This window comes from Chiloscyllium punctatum, chromosome 11 (genome assembly GCF_047496795.1).
Source record: "Chiloscyllium punctatum isolate Juve2018m chromosome 11, sChiPun1.3, whole genome shotgun sequence".
NCBI classification, from domain to species: Eukaryota; Metazoa; Chordata; class Chondrichthyes; order Orectolobiformes; family Hemiscylliidae; genus Chiloscyllium; species Chiloscyllium punctatum.
This window is the reverse complement of record NC_092749.1, coordinates 38,376,510-38,398,957: the sequence shown is the minus strand read 5'-3', so window position 1 is coordinate 38,398,957 and position 22,448 is coordinate 38,376,510. Positions and strand designations below refer to the sequence as shown.

At 39.9% G+C, this 22,448-nt stretch overlaps 1 protein-coding gene across 2 annotated transcripts in view; it reads right to left on the bottom strand.

The window, feature by feature from the left end:
• The window catches only part of prkcea (protein kinase C, epsilon a), a 589,489-nt gene that overhangs the window by 230,562 nt on the left and 336,479 nt on the right, over positions 1 to 22,448 (bottom strand). For both annotated transcript variants that reach the window (XM_072580649.1, XM_072580650.1), the window contains 2 exons: positions 12,777 to 12,936; positions 2,878 to 2,912 (listed from right to left, as the gene is read on the bottom strand). In XM_072580649.1, the coding sequence (XP_072436750.1) occupies positions 2,878 to 2,912; positions 12,777 to 12,936 (195 nt within the window). The remainder of the gene's footprint in view (positions 1 to 2,877; positions 2,913 to 12,776; positions 12,937 to 22,448) is intronic.

The window sequence follows — 22,448 nt, the reverse complement described above, 5'->3', positions numbered from 1 at the left end:
TTGAACAAAGCATGATAAGTACCAATACTCTTAGTACCGGTCTGAATGAATGAGTAAATGAATCAAAACGTGCTGTAGGAAACTAAATGGGCAAAGGAGAGTTATGAATGAATGAATGAATGAATGAATGAATGAATGGAGATGCAATGTAGTAAACAAAGAGCGGTGAGTAGAGTTACCAGTATGAATGAATGAATGCAATTTCATTTAAATGGGTTAATAGTAACATGCAGTTTCCTTTGTAAGAGGTTTATAATGTGATATAGTAGAGTCAAATTTTATATGAGTACATATGGTATGTCTAATGGAATTTGATCCATTCACAAGCAGAAGGTTTGCACTCTGAAAATTGGCATTTTCTAAATCACTTGAAGGAGCTAATCTTATGAATGGGTTAATGCAGCCCAAGTTGCATTTTTGATATTCTAACACTATTATACTTAGCTTAGCGATGATTATTCATACCTGATTCACCATGTACATTTTTTCAACCTCATGTTATTTTCTTGACAGTATTCCTTCATTATTAAAATTTGTTAAATAGAAGTGTAGTACTGTACATATATAAAAATACACTTTTGTTCAATATTCCCAAAATGTTTAAAAATCCATCAAACGTTACACACACTGAGCAAGATGAGAGTCAAACAATCTATGTGTTTGTTTGTGCGCTCATTGAAACTGAACGATTGTGTACAACATTCTGCACAGGCTGTAATTACATCCAATGTTCCCATTGGTGCAATGACACAATGGTAGCCAAAGTGTAAAGACAGAGATCTGCTGCTACATCAGTTCATTTATAATGCTACAGAATAAATGTTTTACAAACATTGGTCAACATCTCAGATTTAGGGTCAATTTCCACCATCTGTTGTATGTACAAAGCCAAAAGCAAAAAATGTGAAATGTGTCTGCCAAAGCAATCTTTGCTAACTAGTCTCTCTGGATTTCTCAATTCTTTGTCAACAATAACACAAACTCTTTTCTCTTAAGAAGTATTCTCATATATTAATTGGACAATTGTATGTAAGCACTGAAGAGCTGAATAAACTGATTTCTACCAACCAAATTTTTAAATGATTTAAAACGCATATAAACAAGCCTGTTATTGAAAAATTGGATGACTGATAGACTTTTGTACATAGATTCATTCAATGACTGATCCTTTCTGCCCAGTAATGCATTAATCTTAATAATGTCAAGTGGTTAATTTGTTCTGAGTTATCAAAATGATCTATTTTTAAAAGTGTTTTAACTATATTTTGTGATGATGATGTAGCGTGGCACAATCACATTTTCCAATTGAGCTGATTCTTACTAACAGTGTTGAGTAGCAGGTTGCATTTTGGAAATTTCCACAAATATTTCAATATCAAACTCATCTCAACATCAAACAACTGATGCCTACAGGATTTACAATGATACAACTAGATTTCCCCTCAGGGAAAAGCATCCAGCAGCAGGAAGGATGACACGGGGTTCATGACCTACTCTGCCAATACACCACTTCAGGAGGTTAATGCTTTTGCCAGTGGACCCAAAATGTTAAGCCTTCAGAAACTGCACAAAACAGTTAAGAATTTCCTTCATGACAGCAGATCTTATCAATGCCTCTTGAAGGGCTGCAATTATAGAATCTTTACATTCACTTTCTGTTGAAAGCAAATTGAGAAATAATTTACTTGTGATAAAATATACTCTTAATTATTAGACAATTGGCATCAGCCGTGAAGTGGAGATGCCAGTGTTGGGCTGGGGTGGACAAAGTCAGAATTCACATGACACAAGGTTATGGTCCAACAGGTTGATTTGAAATCACAAGCTTTCGGAGCGCTGCTCCTTCATCAGAGGAAGTGGAGGGAAGTACACAGGCACAGAATATATAGGCAGAGAGATAATGGCAAGATAATTTCAGATGATTAAGAGTGTCAAACGATAGTACAAACAGTGTGATAAGCGTGTCGATAGGCTGGATAACGAGTCTTTTTAGGTGATTAAAAGTGTCAAATGGTGTGAGTGCTGTGTCAACAGCCGAATAACCAGTGAAGGGATGACCTATGATCTGATTCGTTAAGGCAGAGAGATTATTACAAATAATCAAAAATAAGATTGAATTAGAGACAAACTAAATGGCTGGAATAGCATAAGTAGGTATCAGTATTTTTTTGCCTGAATGAATCGGATCATAGGTCATCCCTCCACTCACACTATTTGTACTTATCTGTTGACACTCTTAATCACCTGGAATTATCTTGCAATTTCTCCCTGCCGATATATTGTGACTGTGCACTGCCCTCCACTTCACCTGACTGAAGAGCAGTGTTCCGAAAGCTTGTGATTTCAAATAAACCTGTTGGACTATAACCTGGTGCTGTCAACTTCTGACTTTGCATTAGCAGCATCCCACAAGATCCCACAGAAGAGTTGGAAAATTGTACTATTCAGATAAGCAGGAACACACATGCTAAAAACATACGAATGATGTCTCCAAGTCATTCTGTTGGCTCTGTGAAAAGCTCCTTCAGGCATATGGGCTCAAAGCACAAAATGCATCAGAGACATTCGCAACAATCCATTCACTCATGTTCTTTTGGTGAAAATAAACAAATCCGCTGAGGCTTTCAAGACTGTGCAGCATGTTTCATGCATTAATAAAGTACAGTTGCTACACGATTCCTCACTAAAATGACTCAGGGATGAATTTTACAAGTTCAAGTGTGGCCAACCAGAGATCTATGTTTATCTACTGTTTTATTGCACATCTGTTGTAAACTCATTGGACAATCCACAGAAAGAGAACAGCAAAAAAGCAGAGGACATCAAACATGTTACAACAATAAACCTTAACAGAGATATTTGAAACTCATTTCTTACCCTGACATTGGTATCCTTGTTTACCTATTACTCCCCTATAACAAAGCACAGAAGAAATAAGGAATGGTGAGACTATTGGTTATTGTCACTCACATACTGATTTTCAAAAATACAATCAAAAACACAATTGCAATGTGACACAAATAATATGCTCTAAGATACATTAATATTTGTCAACATTTCAGATTTAGGGTCAATTTCTCATTATCTTGAGAATATTGTGCTGCTAGTCAGAGCTATCATGTTGGTCTGTGATTTTAATTCAAAGATATTAAAAATGACAACACAAAATCAAAACTAAGTTGCCTTTTACTGTAGTATGTATTTTAAGTAACTTCTATGCTTTTAAGAGCTTACATTTGCATAATTTTTAGAACCGTTTGTACAATGTTATTGTATGGTCCTTCCTGGAGGAACACACTGGTACATTAAGATTGCACTGAGAGTAATGCAGATTTCAATGTCAAAACAATTCGACTATCCTTGGTCTCAGGGTTCAGTCACATGGAAAATGAGTGATACTTGTTGTTTGTGGCTCCTGGAATCTATGTACCAATTAATTTGATTATACAGCTTTGTAACAAGGATCTATGCTGACAAGGAGGTTCACAGGGGCTGGCAGTTCCATTTTAATTAAGACTAACAGACCAAAGGACAGAAGAAATAAGAACAGAGTTGACCATACAACTCTTGAGCCTGCATTCCCATTAATCCGATCAGGCCTCAATTCCTTCCTCAGATCGTTATCCCTATAATCTATTCCATGGTAGTCATGATTTGGAGATGCTGGTGTTGGACTGGGGTGTATAAAGTTAAAAATCACACAACACCAGGTTATGGTCCAACAGGTTTAATTGGAAGCACTAGCTTTCGGTGCAGTGCTCCTTCACCTGAGGATAACCACCTGATGAAAGAGTGGCGCTCCGAAAGCTAGTGCTTCCAATTAAACCTGTTGGACCATAACCTGGTGTTGTGTGATTTTTAACCTTATTCCATGGTAGCACATCCACAACCAAATCACATAAGGAATTCCAAGGATTCACAACTTTATGAATGAATAATTTCCTATTCATTTCTGTTCTAAGTGACAAACACTTTAACCTGAAACTTTGCCCCTTAGTTCTGGATTTTCCAGTTTATGTCCAGCCCTTTCGGAGTTGACACAGAATGTAAGAAACCCATTTGTATAATCATCACTGTTATACATGTAGATTCAACAACTAATGTCTTATCCCAGCCAAAATCATGCCAAGGCTTCCCTTCTGAATTTTTCCCAAACTCTACTTGCTGAAAAGTTCTTTTGTGCAGAATGAAATGACTAATATCTGCTGTGATCTATCTTATCAAATGGTTGACTCAGACTTCAGAGTTTTAGTTTCAGTGTCAATTGTTCAGTAGCTGACTTTCTTCTTCATCAAACAAAAGCTAGTGCCTTTCTGGAAGCCAATTCCACAAGCATTCTGGCAAAACTCAAGCAAAGCTAAGTATGACAGACTTCAAACTGCTCAGGTGCTGAAAAGCATTTCCCCAGTCAGGTTCTGTTTTTCAACATTCCAATAGCCAGTGATGAAGGGGTGGACAAAGAAAACACTTCAAGACATTGAAATACTTCTTGAAATGCAGCAGCATTAACATTATAGACAAGGCACGGACTCTAATGAATAGTTTAGAATGACTTTTCTATCAAGATGCCTCATTATTTGAGATGAAACATTTTAATGATGGATGCAGAATTGGCTTGAAGGGAGAAGACAGAGGGTGGTGGTGAAGGGTTGCATTTCAGTCTGGAAGCCTGTGACCAGTGGCGTGCCACAAGGATTGGTGCTGGGTCCACTACTTTTCATCATTTATATTAATGATTTGGATGTGAGCACAAGAGGTATAGTTAGTAAGTTTGCAGATGACACCAAAATTGGAGGTGTAGTGGACAGCAAAGCAAGTTACCTGAGATTACAACGGGATCCAGATCGGATGGGCCAATGGGCTGAAGAGTGGCAGATGCTGTTTAATTTAGATTAATGCGAGGTGCTGCATTTTGGGAAAGCAAATCTTAGTGGGATTTACACATTGAATGGTAAGGTCCTGGGGAGACCTTGGAGTACAGGTTCGTAGCTCCTTGAAAGCAGCGCCGCAAGTATATAGGATAGTGAAGAAGGCGTTTGGTATGCTTTGCTTTATTAGTCAGAGTATCGGGAGTACAGGATGTTATGTTGCGGCTGTACAGGTAATTGGTTAGGCCACTGTTGGAATATTGTGTGCAATTCTGGTGTCCATTCCTATCGGAATGATGTTGTGAAACCTGAAAGGGTTCAGAAAAGATTTACAAGGATGTTGCTAGGGTTGAAGGATTTGAGCTAGAGGAAAAGGTTGAATAGGCTAGGGCTGTTTTCCCTGGAGCGTCGGAGGCTGAGGGGTGACTTTATAGAGGTTTAGAAAATCATGAGGGGCATGGATAGGATAAATAGACAAAGTCTTTTCCTTGGGGTGGGGGAGTCCAGAACTAGAGGGCATAGGTTTAGGGTGAGAGGAGGAAGATGTAAAAGAGAGCTATGGAGCAACTGTTTCATGCAGAGGGCGGTTTGTGTACGAAATGAGCTGTGAGAAGATATGATGGAGTCTAGTACAATTGCAACATTTAAAAAGCAATTGAGTACATGAAAAGGAAGAGCTTGGAGTGTTATGGGCCAGGTACTGGCAGGTGGGACTAGATGGGTTGGGATATCTGGTTGGCATGGACGGGTTGGAATGAAGGATGTGTTTCCGTGCTGTACACCTCTATGACTCTATGAGGCAGACTGATGGCAGAGAAAGAAAGAAAGGCAAGCAAATATTCCACTCCAATCTCACTAGCTCATGGGATGGCCTACCCCATGGGACCAATGATCTGCAGGCCTAGATTTGGCCTGCGTAACGCACATGAAAATCCATGGCATTTATACATGACCCTGAGTAGACATTGTCCTTGAAATGAAAACAGCCTTTGTCGATGATCAGAAAATTATTTTTATGTGTTATTAACTTATTGATTCACTTGTTCAAAAAAATGCCCATGACATGACATTTTTAAAAAGTATTGCCATGATTGCATGGAATCTGCCAATTACTATATTGTATGGGAGACCTTCTGAAACCTTTGAGCTTTATGTACTTTGTGTATCACCTGCAATTCTAGACCACGAATATCCTTCCTCCAAGTAAATGCTGTTTGAAATGCAAAAGGCATTGTATCTTCTGACTGAAGTCTGACCTGAACTCTGAATTCAATTGTCAGGCACGTCATCTGCTCTCAACTGAGAAGCCCAAGGTACAGCAACAATCGATAATGGATACTTTAACCTTTGCTCCCATTGGGAATGGTTCACCATTCCGCAAAATCATTTCAATCATTTTCACATCTGCGGCATGTGTATACTTTGACACTTTTTTTCTGCAGGCGTTCATTCACCTTCATGCCCCTTTACCCCCAATGTTAGCAACAGAGTCTTCAGCAACCGGGGGTCCTAATCTGGAACTTGCTTCCCAAATCCAACTCTTCTCTTGTTCCTAAAATACCCTGCCTCAGAACCTGCATCCTCAACAAGCATTATGGTCTCTGTTCTCAATCTCTTGGGTTTCTTGGTTTAAATGCATGTGAAGTAGCTTGAGGCATTTTTATATTGAATATGTAACATAAATGGAATTTGTCTCCTTTGGTGGTATGCAATTATGGTATTCATGAGATCAAGTGATTTCACACAAACCAACAATTGAAGCAGGGATCAGCCAGTCTGCTTGACCTTAAAACTGTGGGATGCCCTTATGTAATAGTCATTTGAAACAAAATCCTAATTAAATGTTGAGAAGGTGTTATAACACTCCAGCTCTTTTTCTTCAAAAACGTGAAATATGTCCCAGTTGCATGTATCAGAGGAGAATTTGATTTGCTATTCACAGCTGCTCAGTGTTACATTGCAATATCATTATTAAAATAAAAATCTGCAATTATCGTATTAAATAGAGCTACAAAATGAGGAAATTAATGATTAAGTGATTAATTAAAGAATTAAACAATTCATTAAGTTATAGAGCTGTACATTATGGACACACACCCTTCGGTCCAAATTGTTCATGCCAACCAGATATCCGAAGCTAATCTAGTCCCATTTGCCAGCACTTGGCCCATTTAAGTCTTTCCTTTTCATATACCCATCCAGATGCTTTTTAAATGCTGTAATGTACCAGCCTCCACCACTTCCTCTGGCAGCTCATTCCATACACACTCCACTCTGTAAGTGTTCCTTAGGTCCCTTTTAAATCTTTCTGCTTGACCTTAAATAAATGCCCTCTAGTTTTGGACTCAAATACCCTGGTAAAAAAAACTTGGCTATTCACTCTATCCATGTCCCTCTTGATTTTATAAACCTTTATAAGGTCACCCTCAGCTTCCGATGCTCCAGGAAAAACAGCCCCAGCCTATTCAGCCTCTCCCTATAGCTCAAATCCTCCGACTGTGGCAACATCCTTGTAAATCTTTTCTGAACCTGTTCAAGTTTCACAGCTTTCCTGTAGCAGGGAGACCAGAATGTTGTATTCTAAAAGTGGCCTCCCCAATGTCCTGTACAGCTGCAATAGGATCTCCCAACTCCTTTACTCAATGCATTGACCAATAAAGGCAATTGTACCAAATGCCTTCTTCACTGGTCTCTTTGTTCAGCAACACTCCCCAGGACCATACCATTAAGTGTATAAGTCCTGCCCTGTTTTGCCTTACCAAAACGCAGCACCTCATATTTATCTAAATTAAACTCCACCTGCCACTCCTCGGTCCATTGGCCAAACTGATCAAAGTCCCTTTGCACTCTGAGGTAACCTTCTTCGCTGTCCACTGCACCACTCATTTTGGTGTCATCTGCAAATTTACCAACCATACTTCCTATATTCATAAAGACAATCAATTATGTTTACAATTTATTTAAGCTACTGACACTTTAGATTTGAACTTGCATGAATTCTTCCACCAGGTTAAATTTGTATACTTAAAGGCAACCACAGGTTTCTAGTTAACAGTCACGTAATTTAATACTCCAATGTCCAATTTAATTGCTACTGCACTGGTTAAAGAATCACTGCCAGCCTTTTGAAGCAATGAAGGATGGGAATAAATGCAAACTTGTCAGTTCTTTGCACATCATGAGAACAAATGAGAAAGATTAGAACATATGAATAATTTGCTTTGTTGGTTTTCTTCCGAAACGTTAATTGTCTTCATTGTTTATTGGAGATACAATTCCGAGCCACATTAGGAGAGACAACAGCAAGGAAGACATGTTTTTTTTAGACTAAATAAGTCGTCAATATTTTTGTAGCTCTCATGGATCTGCAAGAAGCTGGACTGGCGATCCACTTCAGGAAGGTCAAAGTTATGAGCCGGGTTGTAGAAAATAGACCTTCCATTTGCTGGTGACACAAAGATCAGTTGGAAGGTATGGTGTGAATAAGATATAAAGAGAATACAAACCAGCGAAGATAAATTGAGTGAATGGGCAAGAATCTGGGAAATAGATTATAAGACAGAAAAATATTCAGTTATTCACTCTGGCAGAAAGAGTAAAACCCGTATTATTTAAATGGAGAATGACTGCAGAATTCCAATGTGCGGGGGATGTAGATGTTCTGGTGCATATGTCACAAGAATTATTATGCAGGCACAGCATGTTATTAAGAAGGCTAATAGAACACTACTCTTTACTGTGAGAGGACGTGAACATAAAAGTAAGGATCTTTGGCTTCGACTATACAGGGGAATGCTGAATCACAAATTGAATATGGTGTCCAGTTTTGGTTTTCTTATTAAAAGAAGGATATCAATGAGGCAGCTCAGAGAATGTCTACTAGATTGAGACCTGAAATTAGCACATTGTTTTATGAAGAAACATTGAGCAGATTGGGCTTGTTTCCATTTGAATTCAGAAGAGTTAAGAGCAACTTAATGTAAATATATAAGACCCTGAATGGCCTTGACAAGGTCAACAATGAAAAGGATATTTCCTCTTGTGGGTCAGTCCTGAACTAGGGGTTCAAAAGTTAGGGGTTGCCCTTTGAGGACAGTGAGGAGGAGAAATATTTTCTTTCAGAGGGCTGTGAGACTTTTGAATCTCAGAAGGCAGTGGAGGTGTCTAGGTCGTATTATAGAGGTGGATACTATTAAGGTGGAGGTAAATAGATTCTTGGTAGGCAAGGGAATTAAAGGTTAGTGGGGACAGATGGGAATGTGGCATTTGAAACAAACAGATCAGCCATGATCTTACTGATTGGAAATATAGGCTCCTAATTCACATGTTCCATTAACATCAACAACACTCTGACTGCTTCGCATACCTTTCCTCTGCAATGGCCAGTAACCTGTCCTTGCAGATACCTTCTCCAGACATGGATGGACTGATGTGGGATTTTTCCCAATTCCTACCAACCACCTCAAGAATGAACAGCCAGATTGGTAATCAAGGTCCCATTTGCCAGCTCAAGTGGATTGTAGTAAGTCCTCCAACACTACTGGCAAGGAAATGCAGCTTTGGAGGATTCAAAAATCATCCCAGAGTTAATTGAAAATTACAGCATGAGAAAAAGCAAAGAACTTAAAAAGGGTAATGAAAATACTATTAGAACAAAAATATCTGACAAGGCCATTGGCTGTAATAGGTGCTAGATGGCTTAGTTTCACTTTCTACACTTTCTGGAAAGGCATCAGCAGATCGTAACATAGTGAATGTGACTCTTTTATTCAAGGAAGGAGGGAGACAGAAAACCGAACATGACAGGCCAATTAGTTCAACATCTGTCATCGGGAAAATGCTGTAATCTATTATTAAGGAGGTACTTAGAAAAAAGAAGCAGACGGAATCAGTGTGGTTTTGAAGAAAGGGTGATCTTGGTTGATTAATTTTTCAGAGTTTATTTGAAGAGGTAACACACAGAATAGGTAAAAGGGGACTAGTGACTGCATCGTACTTAGATTTCCAGAAAGCATTTGATAAAGAGCTACGTCAAAGGTTAATATGTAAAATAGGAGCATATAGTACAGAGGGCATTACACTGTTATGGATAGTGGATTGGTTGGCTAACAGGAAGCAGATTAGAAGTAGGTATGAATGGGTTGCTTTCTGTTTGGGAGAATATGATGGACATTAGAGTAAGTTATTTAAAATTTATATAATTCAGTTGGATAAAGGGCCCAAATATTTGGTCACTAAGTTTGTTGATGATGGCACAATGATAGATAGGAAAATAAGTTATGAAAAGGACAAAACAATTCTGCAAAGAAATAGTTTGGTTAAGTGAATGGGAAAAGATATAACAGATTGGAATATATTGTGGGAAAATGTAAGTCTTTCCGTTTTGACAGGAAGAATAAAGCAGCATTCTTTTCAAATGGAAAGATTCAGGGTACGGAGGCTGGTGTACTGATTTACAAAAATCTCGTAACGGAAATGACTAAAATGGGAGTCAATGGTTTTTAGGGATAGACACCAATGTGAAGTTGAGCCCGTATTCAGATCAATCATCGTCTTAATGAATAGGGAAGCAATCAAGAGTGGCTAAATAGCCCACTCCTGCTCCCAACTCCGTTCATGACAGTATAAACCAATGCATTTGCATCAATCACCAAACAGACCTCCAAATTTCAGTATCCAATGCCGTTAGTGTTTGCAAGTCAGGATGAAATCCATACTAACAACAAAACATGACCTTGCTAGACTACGTACATGTGAATAAAAATAAATGACTCAGTGGGGTCAGCAGTTCAATCAAAAAGCTGTTTAAAGGACAGGATTGGAGGCACAACTCCATAACTGGAAAAGGGACAAAGGCAGTGGAATGATAAACAGAAGAGCTCCAAACGCCTTTGAAACTGACCACCAAACCCATTCAGCAAGAGTGAATACAGGAGAAACAAACTGCTGGATCAGCATGGAAGGAAATGCTAAAAAACTGCTTCTTGTGTCCTGCAGAAGAAGGCTGTATGCTCCCTATCTCAGTGCTAGTCTTCCAGGCCAGTGCCATAACCAGACAAGGACAACATTGTGACCACTGTTCCTCTGTTTATTTTTTAACCTGAGTATTGTGAGCATGAGGACTTTTTATTGTAAGAACTCCATGATGAATCTGTCACAATTATTGGGTAGTATAGTGTTAGCGTGCAGTTAATGTGCAGTTAGTTAGTGTGCAGTTTCAAGTCTGTATAACTCTTCCCCTAATGGTGCTTTCAATCCATCATTCCTGTCATGTCCACGAGCTGCACCTCACAGCAAGTGAGCTCCTTAATGGCTGTAATGTTTGCTCTGATGTGCTGCGTGCTTCTTTGAGAACTCTAGCAAGATAGGGTGCATCCTGTAAAGAGCAACAGTTGGTGACCGTATCGACTGTGCAATTGGTGTAAAACGTATCACGTATGAAGTTGAGGAAGGAGCTTCAAGATTCTTCATATAAGTTCTATGAGGAGAGTTGGTTACATATAATGCACTGTTCCAACTGGATGCCCTCTATACCATCCAATAATTGTGACAAATTCGTCATGGAGTTCTTTACAATAGTAAGTGAAGAATGTACTCATGCTCACAATACTCAGGTTAAAAAATAAACAGAGGAAGTGATCATGGTGTTGTCCTTGTCTGGTTATGGCACTGGCCTGGAAGACTAGCACTGAGATAGGGAGCATACAGCCTTCTTCTGCATGACACAAGAAGCAGTTTTTTAGCATTTCCTTCCATGCTGATCCAGCAGTCTGTTTCTCCTGTATTCACTCTTGCTGAATGGGTTTGGAGGTCAGTTTCAAAGGCGTTTTGAGCTCTTCTGTTTATCATTCCACTGCCTTTGTCCCTCTTCCAGCTGTCTTGCCAAATGCTCTGATGGAACTGTTCTTGAAAAATGGGCAGTTGACATGTAACAGCGAGCAGCTTTGTGATCAAAGGCATTTCCTGCATACCTGCTGCTACAATCTGTCAGGCTTGACTTTTTAAAGGTTGCATCTGATTTCCAAGCACTCCCAGCACATTACCTGCATCTGTACATGTGGTTTATTTTGGAGATCCTCCATGAGATGTGAATATAAAATGGCATATGAAGTTCAGGCAGGTTTAACTCAATCCAGCATCCTTGGACACATGGGTATAAGTTCAGAAATCTCATCACATGGAATTTCACAGTTGAATTTTCAGCTGAATCGTTTGTGTGAATGACATTATCATATTTTTAAAACATTAACGGATCATAAATTATTAATAAATTGATGTGTGGCTGCAGCCTTAGAGTATTTCACTTTGAAGTAACATTCCTCCACTTTAGCACTAGCTGGACTACTGCCATAGAAATAAATTAGGATTAAAAGGACAGCATACTGCTATAGGCAGTCCTCCACCTTACACAGCCATGGTGTGATTAAACACTGCACCTTTCTCTCCTCTGTGAGTAAAACTGGAAACCTCTAAGGTGTAATAACGAATACACTACCTTCAACATACAAAATGTCATTAAAAAATAAAATGACAGGTTCTCATGTTTTCCCCGACCTGTTCTTTACATAATTATTGCACCAAATACTCTCATTTGCATGCATCATCGTTCAGTAAGCTGTTTTCAAAAAGTTAAAATCGCTAAGGAAGCAAACTTTTATTCTTCTTTCATTGCCAAATGTAATGCTCACAAAAGTGTGAAGGATAGACATGGAACAAGCATGAAGGATCAGTATACTCTGATAGCATTTCGGGAATGTACTTATATTTCTCAGTTGGGTTCTCTCCATTCAAATATAACCCCACACTCTTTCATCATTCTAAGGTGCACTGCCTTCATCTAAAGTTGCAAAACAATGATGTCTTTCCTCATTGGAGTTTTTTTGCCTTTAACAGCTCGCTTGATCTTACCAGATAAAGTCCCGGCAATGTGAACAATATGTTGGTTGTCTAAGGTAGGTGGCCATAAACTTGTGCCCATTGACCTGATGGACCCTGCGCCGTACAGCTCCTTGTCTCTTCCTGGGCCGCATTCGTTCTCGGAATACACGTTCTTCATTCTCCTTTGGTGCTGCAGAAACCAAAAGCAAATTACTGAAACAAATCTCACGGAACACAAAATTTGTTAGAAATTCAACTCATTGATGCCCTATTGTGCTGGCATAAAATTAATGTGAGCTTTTCAAATATTGTCCTCATTTGCTGTGTTCCAATAGAGTCTGATATATTGTTCTGAGTGATTTTTCAAAGACCAAAACTTCAACTCGAAACAGGCACAACTTGCAAGATTCAATCTGTAGGTTCGCCAACAGTAGTGCCACAGTGGGGTACTCGGGGGATTATAAGAATGGTACAGCAATAATCATTGGTGGGTTTAATATGATTACAGACTGGGTCACTCAAATTGACAAGGGTAGTCTCAAAGGAGTAGTCATTGAATGTGTTAAAGACTCCTTGGAACGATATGTCACGGAACTGACCAGGGGGCAGGGTATTCTGAATTTGCTCTTGTGTAAATAGCTGAGATTAATTAATGTTCTCATGGTAAAGGATCCTCTAGGGAAGAGTGATCACAGCATGAAATTTCAAATTATGTTGAAGGATGAGAAACTGAAGTCCCAAACTAGCATCCTGGAGTTAATCACAATGATGGTTCAGTGGTTAGCACTGCTGCCTCATAGCACCAGTGACCCAGGTTCAATTTCAGCCTCGGGTGACTGTCTGTGTGGATCGTGCACATTCTCTCCCTGTCTGTGTGGCTTCCCTCTGGGTGCTTCAGTTTCCTCCCACAGTCCAAAGGTGTGTAGTTTAGCTGGACTGGCCATGCTAAATTGTCCTTTAGTGTGCAGGCTAGATGGATAAGCCATGGAAAATGCAAGGTTACAGGAATTTGTGGGGTGTGGGTCTGGGTGAGATGCTCTTCAGAGGGTTGGTGCAGACTCAATGGGCCAATTGGCCTCAGTCTAGGGATTCTATGATTTATTTCCCAGTCCTGATCTCTTTAACATGTCTCTGTGATCTCCATAACAATCTCAATCTGTGCTACCTGCTCATTTACCTTGTTTTGTATACTGTGCATTTCAGTCCAACATCTTCAGTCCTGCGTTGACTGCCCCTCTTTTCATGGGTGTCCCCTTATCTGCTGTGCCTGAAGTTAGATTCCTGAACCATTCACACTCTCTGTCTGATTACCTGTTCTTTAATAATGTTTGTGCTGCCCTCTCCCCCTTTTAACATTTTCCACAATTTACCACGCAACTGAACCACCTTTGCACTATTTAGTTTAAACCCAGATCCACCAGTTATGCTTCTACAGAGGACTGGTTAACCATCAGAAAGCAGAGAGTGAAGATTAATAGGTATTTTTCTAGTTGGCATGATGCAACTAGTGGGACCCCATGTGAGTCAGTCCCTAGGTCCCAACTCTCTACAATCGATCTTAATAACTTGGATGCAGTGATAGAAGGTACAATTTCCAAATTTGAAGATTACATTAAAATAGGTAGGGGAGTAAGTTGCAATAAAGAAATAAGAAATTTACAAACTAATATGGATGGGTTAGGTGAAGGGCCAAAACTTTACGGATGGAGCTTTAAGTGGATAACTGTGAGGTTATCCATTTTGGTCAGAAGAATTGAAAGGCAGCTTAATATCTAAATGGAGAGAAACTTCAGAGTGCTTTGGTGCAGAAAGATCTCAGTGTCCTCTTGCACAAAGTGCAGAAAACTAGGGTGGAGGAGAGCAGGTTAGAAGGAAGTAGAATTTTGGCATTGACTGCTAAAGGAATACAGTATGAAATTTGGCAAGTGTTGCTGGAACTGTACAAGGTAGTAGTGAGACTGCACTTGGAGTACTGTGTACAGCTTTGGCCCCTTTACTTGAGGAGGGATGCAGTTGAATTCACTAGATTGATTCTGGAGGAGTTTGTTTTATGAAGAGAGTTTGTGTGTACTCTGAAGTTTAGTAGAATGAGAAGAGACCTAATTGAGACATACAGGATGTTAAAGGGGATTGACAAAGTAAACATAGAGAGGATGTTTCCTCTTGTGGAGCAATCTAGTATGAACGGCCATATTTTTAGGATAAGGGGAAGCGGATTTAAAAGAGATGAGGAGAAATTATTTCTCTCACAGGGTTGTGAATCTGTGGAATTCATTACTGCAGAGTGCAGTGGATGCTGGGACATTGAGTAAGTTTAAGGAGGAGATCAACTGATTTTAATTAGTAACAGGTCGAAGGTTAGCGGAGCAGGCAGCCGAAGTAACATTATACATGCTCATATTCAATAGTGGAGCAGCCTCGAAGGGCTGAATTGTCTACTCCTGCTTCTAGTTCTTACGTTCAAATGTGAACCTCAGGAACAGAATTCGCTTTCCCTCACTACAAAGGCAAAGTGAAGCCTAACTAAAAGTCAACCTTTAACAGTGAAGCTGCCAGTTTGAAGAACAACACAGAGGAAATGATCATTTCTTTTTAGTCTTTTGGACAAACAAATGAGAGATACACCATTATTGACACTTCTGATGCCCAGTGCCTCCAAGAATGTCTCTTTTTCCGAGCCCCCAGATATGACCAGCCAGTTAGCTCCAGAAAGATATAGGCTGATTTCCTGAGTCAGGAAGCTGCAGTGAAATAAGACCAAACTGTTAATGGGCCTCAGGACAATTATCTTTGGTGGAGCACAGGAATGCTTCTATAGCATACTTTAAAGAAGAATTACTACATGTTCCTTCCAGTCTGACATTGATGCATCAATATCAAATTCGCCAAAGATCCTCAGACAGCAGCTTCCAAACCTATGACCTCTTCCATCTAGAAGGAAAAACATAGCAGATATATAGGAACACTACCACCAGCAAGTTCCTCTCCATGCCATTCATCATTCTGACTTGGAAATATATCACCATTCCTTCACTACCATTGGGTCAAAATCCTGGATTTCCCTCCATAATGGCATTGTGGGTCAACCCACAGCAGGTAGACTGTAACGGTTCCAGAAGGCAGCTCAGTACCACCTCCTCAAGGGGCAAGTAGGATGGGCAAATAAATGCTGGACAGCCAGCAACGCTCACATCCCACAAATGAATAATAAAAAAAGTACATTATACCAGAGTGTTAGCTGGACAATCAAACACATAATTCCTCAAGAAGACCACTCTACTCATATAGACCCCAGTGGAATCGAAAAATATTTACAAGGAGGGATGTTTAGCTGTCTTTATAGCAAACAAGGGGAACAAAGTGGATTAATTTAAATAAAACATATCAAACGAAGATTGAAATGGGTATATTAGTTCAACCACAGCAAGACACATTTAGGATTGAAAGATTAAAATTCATAGGTGCACTTTCAAAGAGCTCAGCATGTGATTAACACTTGGAGCACAATTAATTAATCTTACATTTTCAAACATACATTTACAGGAGGTACCGCTGTTCCCAGGCCATATTTTCCAAAGCATAGATAAAGTATGCAGCAGTTATGGAATTTATTGTTGTACTAAGTGTGCCAAATCTAATCAGGTCCAGAACATGCAAGTTATAAATTCAAAGTTATTCATGAAAACTGGAGGCCTTACGTTTTACATCCCAAATTTTAAGAAATGGACTTTAAAATTCCAAAGCAGGCTAGTTTTAAGCAGCATATTTGTTCAAAAATAGTGAAAGGACATAAGTAAAGCCCTTGCAAGATTTCATATGCCAAAGACTGCTAATTTAAAATTATAGTTTTTTCACAGTTTAGCACTAGTCACATGGCTCAAAACACAGCACAATGTCTGAGTGTAAATTAATGTTAAAACAGATCATAAATTGCACTGATCTCATGACTCTCAATAAAAATTAAACATAATTCACGAATGCAAGAAAAGTGCAAATTGAAAATTTATACAAGGTGCGAATTATGCACCAAATTATAATAAAAGGCACATTATTAATACAGAAGGTATGATTTATAATCCACATTATGATGAAAAATCTCAAAGATAATTAAGACATGAAATCCATATTCTAAAGGGTAAGCTTAAATATAGAGGTGTGACTTGTAGTCAACATTTAAATAAGATATATTTGAATATTCATAACATATGACTCATCATACAATTTTAACAAAGGCATAAAACCATAAATATGGTTTGAATTAAAACCCACATTTTGTTGAAAACTAAACATCTGCATCTCTCCAACAATTTACACTGGAATTCATCTGAATTGTTCAAACAAGAATGGCACAAATAGGATTCCACAAAACAGGCTCAAGCTACATCTAAAGAGAGAAAAAAAGAACTCAGCATAAAAGTATTTGTGATGTCAGAAAAAAAGTTTTGAAAGTAAGATTTGTGATATGTTGCACTTAGTAGCAGGCATACATTTAAGAAGCACAAGCAAGCACACTCCTGCATGTACACTATCGACCGGAAGGCTAAACCTGGATCAAAATTACAATCACCTCCACTCCAGCTGCATTTCTCAACAACCTCTTCTGTGTGTGTGTCAAATGAACAATTCTGGTATCACAAAGGGCTATGAATACATATGATGATTATAAGCAAAAAAAAATCCAACACTTTCAGATGCCCTTTTCTTTGTGCTAGTTCTAATATTTTGTTAATTTTTAGTCAGAAGTTCTTCTTCAAGAGTTTTGGAAAAAGCAGATATTGAGCAGAAATGAGCATTCAATAACAATGAATCACAAAAGTTGAATGATACAGAAAAAGGCCATTCGACTCATTGTTTTGGAGCTCGCTCTTGGAGTGTTTTAACACACTGCCAAACTCCTGTCTTTGCCTTCATGCACATTGTTTCTATTTGAATAACTGTCCAATGGCTTCTTGAATGCCTCAAGTGAACCTACATCCATCACATTTCCAGGCAGTGCTTTCTAGACAATAATTACTGGCTGTGCAAGAATGCTTTTTTCTTATCTCACATATACCTCTTTGACAAAATATTTTAAATTTCTACTCTCTGGTTCTCAATCTATTTGCAAGGGAAAACAATTTCTCCTGATCCACTCTGTCCAGATCCCTCACAATTTTGAAAACAGCAGTCAAATCTCCTCTTCGCGTACCTTTTTTCAAATGAAAACAAACCCAAATTCTCCAATCTTTCCTCAAAAATGAAATGCCTCCTCCTGGAGCCATTCTCACTAACCACTTCTGCACTCTCTCCCATCCATTCACATTATTCCTATTGTGTGGTGTCCAAAACTGTACATAATACTCCAGCTCAGGTCAAAACAATGTCTTACAGAAGCTCATTATAATCTCCTGGCTACTGTACTCTGTCCTTCTATTTATGAACTCTAGGATATCGTATGCTTCATGATCAGCTGTCTCTGCCTATAGAACATAGAACAGTACAGCACAGAACAGGCCCTTCAGCCCACGATGTTGTGTCGACCACTGATCCTCATGTATGCACCCTCAAATTTCTGTGACCATATGCATGTCCAGCAGTCTCTTAAATGTCCCCAATGACCTTGCTTCCACAACTGCTGCTGGCAATGCATTCCATGCTCTCACAACTCTCTGTGTAAAGAACCCGCCTCTGACATCCCCTCTATACTTTCCTCCAACCAGCTTAAAACTATGACCCCTCGTGTTAGCCATTTCTACCCTGGGAAATAGTCTCTGGCTATCGACTCTATCTATGCCTCTCATTACCTTGTATACCTCAATTAGGTCCTCTCTCCTCCTCCTTTTCTCCAATGAAAAATGTCAGAGCTCAGTCAACCTCTCTTCATAAGATAAGCCCTCCAGTCCAGGCAGCATCCTGGTAAACCTCCTCTGAACCCTCTCCAAAGCATCCACATCTTTCCTATAATAGGGCGACCAGAACTAGACGCAGTATTCCAAGTGCAGTCTAACCAAAGTTTTATAGAGCTGCAACAAGATCGCACGACTCTTAAACTCAATCCCCCTGTTAATGAAAGCCAAAACACCATATGCTTTCATAACAACCCTGTCTACTTGGGTGGCCATTTTAAGGGATCTATGTACCTGCACACCAAAATCCCTCTGTTCCTCCACGTTGCCAAGAATCCTATCCTTAATCCTGTACTCAGCTTTCAAATTCGACCTTCCAAAATGCATCACCTCGCATTTATCCAGGTTGAACTCCATCTGCCACCTCTCAGTCCATTTCTGCATTCTGTCAATGTCCCGCTGCAGCCTACAACAGCCCTCTATACTGTCAACGACACCCCCAACCTTTGTGTCATCTGCAAACTTGCTGACCCATCCTCCAATCCCCTCATCCAAGTCATTAATAAAAATTACAAACAGTAGAGGCCCAAGGACAGAGCCCTGTGGAACACCACTCACCACAGACTTCCAGGCAGAATATTTTCCTTCTACTATCACTTGCTGTCTTCTGTTGCCAAGTCAATTCTGTATCCAGACAGCTAAGTTCCCCTGTATCCCACTCTTCCTGACCTTCTGATTGAGCCTACCATGGGGAACCGCCACACTTAATGGCTCATGTACATATACACCCCCAAGATTTCTCTGTTTCTGTACACCCTTTAGAAGAACACCTTTTATTTCAGACCCACCTCTACATTTTCTTTGAACCAAAGTACATCACCTCACACTCGGTCACATTCATACAAGCATAGAATCCCTACAGCGTGGAAACAGGCCATTTGGCCCAGCAAGTCCACACTGACCCTCTGAAGAATAACCCACCCAGACCCATTCCCCCTACCCTATATTTACCCATGACTAATGCACTTAACCTCCATATCCCTGGACACTATGTGACAATGTAGCAGAGCCAATTCACCTAACCTGCACATCTTTGGATGCTGAGAGGAAACCGGAGCACCTAGAGGAAACCCACACAGACACAGGCAGAATGTGCAAACTCCATACAGTCACCTTGGGCTGGAATTGAACCCAGGTCCCTGGCGTTGGGAGGCAGCAGTGCTAACCACGGAGCCACCATATCAGAACTGCCTGTGCCGTGTCTCTGACCATTTCACCATTGTGTCAGTCTCCTTTTGAAGCTCGACACTGTCTTCCTCACAATTTACAGTTTGCCCAGTTTTCTCAGCCACAAACTTTGACATTGTTCACTACATACCTGGTTCTAGGTCATTTATATATCAGGGAAAGCAAGTGTCCCAATACTGATCTCTGAACTCAACTACCAACCTTCATCCCACTGGAAAAATACCCATGGACCATTGTTCTCCATCTTTTATTGCTCAGACAATTTGTATCCATGTTGCTACTGTCACTTTTATTACATGAGCTCTAACTTTGTTCAAAAGTTGGCTTTGTTGCACTATAGTGAATACCTTCTGGAAGTCTCACTTACTGAACACCTTTTTGAAGTCCACATGCACTACATCAAGTGGCATTCCCTCATTGAGCTCACTATTACCTCTTTGAAAAATCTCCAATAAGTGAGTTAGCGATTTTCCCTTAACATATTCATGTTGACTCTTCTGAATCAATCCACATTTTACCAGATCACTACCAATTCCATAATAATTGTTTCGTTCAGAAGATGATGATCTGGAGTACTGTCGCTGGACTAGTGCTTCCAGAGACCTAGTTAATGTTCCACCATGGTAGGTAGTGGAATTTTAATTAAATAACAACCTGGAATTGAAAGTCTAATGATGAACATGAAACCATTGTCAATTGTCATTGAAAAATATCTTATTCATTAATGTGCTTTAGGAAAGGAAACTGTTGCCCTTCGGGGATCTGGCCTACATGTGACTCCAGATCCACAGCAATGTGGTTGCTCTCACTTGCCCTTTGGGTAATTAAGATGGGCAAAAAATGCTGGCCTAGCCAGTGATGCTAGCATTCCATGAAATAATTAAATCACTAAAGTTAAACCGACTACTCTATAATTGCTGAGGCAACCTTTACAATTTGCAATTGTCCAATCCTCCAGCAGCACCCCTAAATCCAGGGAAGATTGAAAGATTATTGTCAGTACCTCTGCAATTTCTACTCTCACTTCCTTAAATATTCTTGGATGCATCTCATCTGGTCGCATTGTTTTATGAACTCTAAGTGCTTATCAAATACCTCCTCCTTATCAATTGAATCCCTTATAGAGATGGAAGTTACTCTTTTATCAACATGGCCTGAGCAGTATCTACCTTGTCAGGAAGGTCAGAGTATTCATTTAACAGCTCAGCCATGCTTTTGGTTCGATGTGTAAATCCCCTTCTGGTCATTATTTCACCCTATTCTGTCTGTTAACACACTTTTACTATCAATGTGCTGAGACAAGACTTTGGGGTTTCTTCTTACTTTAGCTGCCAGGCTTATTTCACGATCTCTCTTTGCTTCTCCTATTTGCTTTTTATCTGTTCTGAACCTTCTGTATTCAGCTTGATGAAAAGTAGACAAGCAGGAAACTGGAAGAACACAGCAAGGCAGGCAGCATCAGGAGATAGAGAAGACAACATTTTGGGTGTAACCCTGCTTCAGGACTGGGGTTGGGTGTAAGGGGAGCTGCAGATAAAGGGGTGGGTGGGGGCGTGTTTTAGGTGGGGAGAGGGATAGGGTGATGTGGTAGGGATGGATGAACATAGGTAGAGGATAGGACCTGGTTGGTCGATGGGAAGAATGAATCCGGTTGGTAGCTGGGAGTAAGTGGGAAGGAGAATTCAAATGGCCGGTGACTGGGAGGTCAGGTCGGCCCCTGTGGGCCCAGCTGAGATGCTCGATGAAACATGCCCTGAGTTTACGCTTGGTCTCCCTGATGTAGAGAAGACCACATTGGGAGCACCCAGATACAGTAAACTAGGTTGGTGGAGAAGGTAAAAACAATGACTGCAGATGCTGAAAATCAAATACTGGATTAGTGGTGCTGGAAGAGCACAGCAGTTCAGGCAGCATCCAACGAGCAGCGAAATCAACGTTTCGGGCCTGATGAAGGGCTTTTGCCCGAAACGTTGATTTCGCTGCTCGTTGGATGCTGCCTGAACTGCTGTGCTCTTCCAGCACCACTAATCCAGTAGTAGGTTGGTGGAGAGGCAGGTGAACCTCTGTCTCACCTGAAAAGACTGTTTGGGGCCCTGAATGGAGGTGAGGGGGATGGTGTATTGGCAGTTTTGCATCTTTTACGGTTGCAAGGGAAGGCTGGTAGTGAAACAAAGTATTTTGTTACTGACGTACATTATTTAAAAGTGAATATATACTTTTCAGTTGCTTTACCAACAGTTTTGGATCAAGAATACCAATTTCTTATGATATCTGTCTAATGAAAAGATTAGAATATCATTCCAGGAAGAAAACAGTACTGTTCATCACTCAACGGTAAAAACAATCTGCCTGGAATGACTAAGGAACTATCCATCAAGCAAAATGCTCAGTTTATTTTTCACTAGATTACAGTTGCATCTTTGTCATTGCATATGACACCATTTACAAGGATCAATCTAGCAACTCAACATTGCCATATACTGTCAAGTCCTGTGCGATAAAAATCAATCAATTTTGAATCAAGTGTATCACCTCTTGGGATTTTTCCAAAGGAATAAAAAACATTAAAATAAGATGGTGCTTGGCAGGGATTAGAATATTCCACACAAAGGAATACCAAGCGTAACCT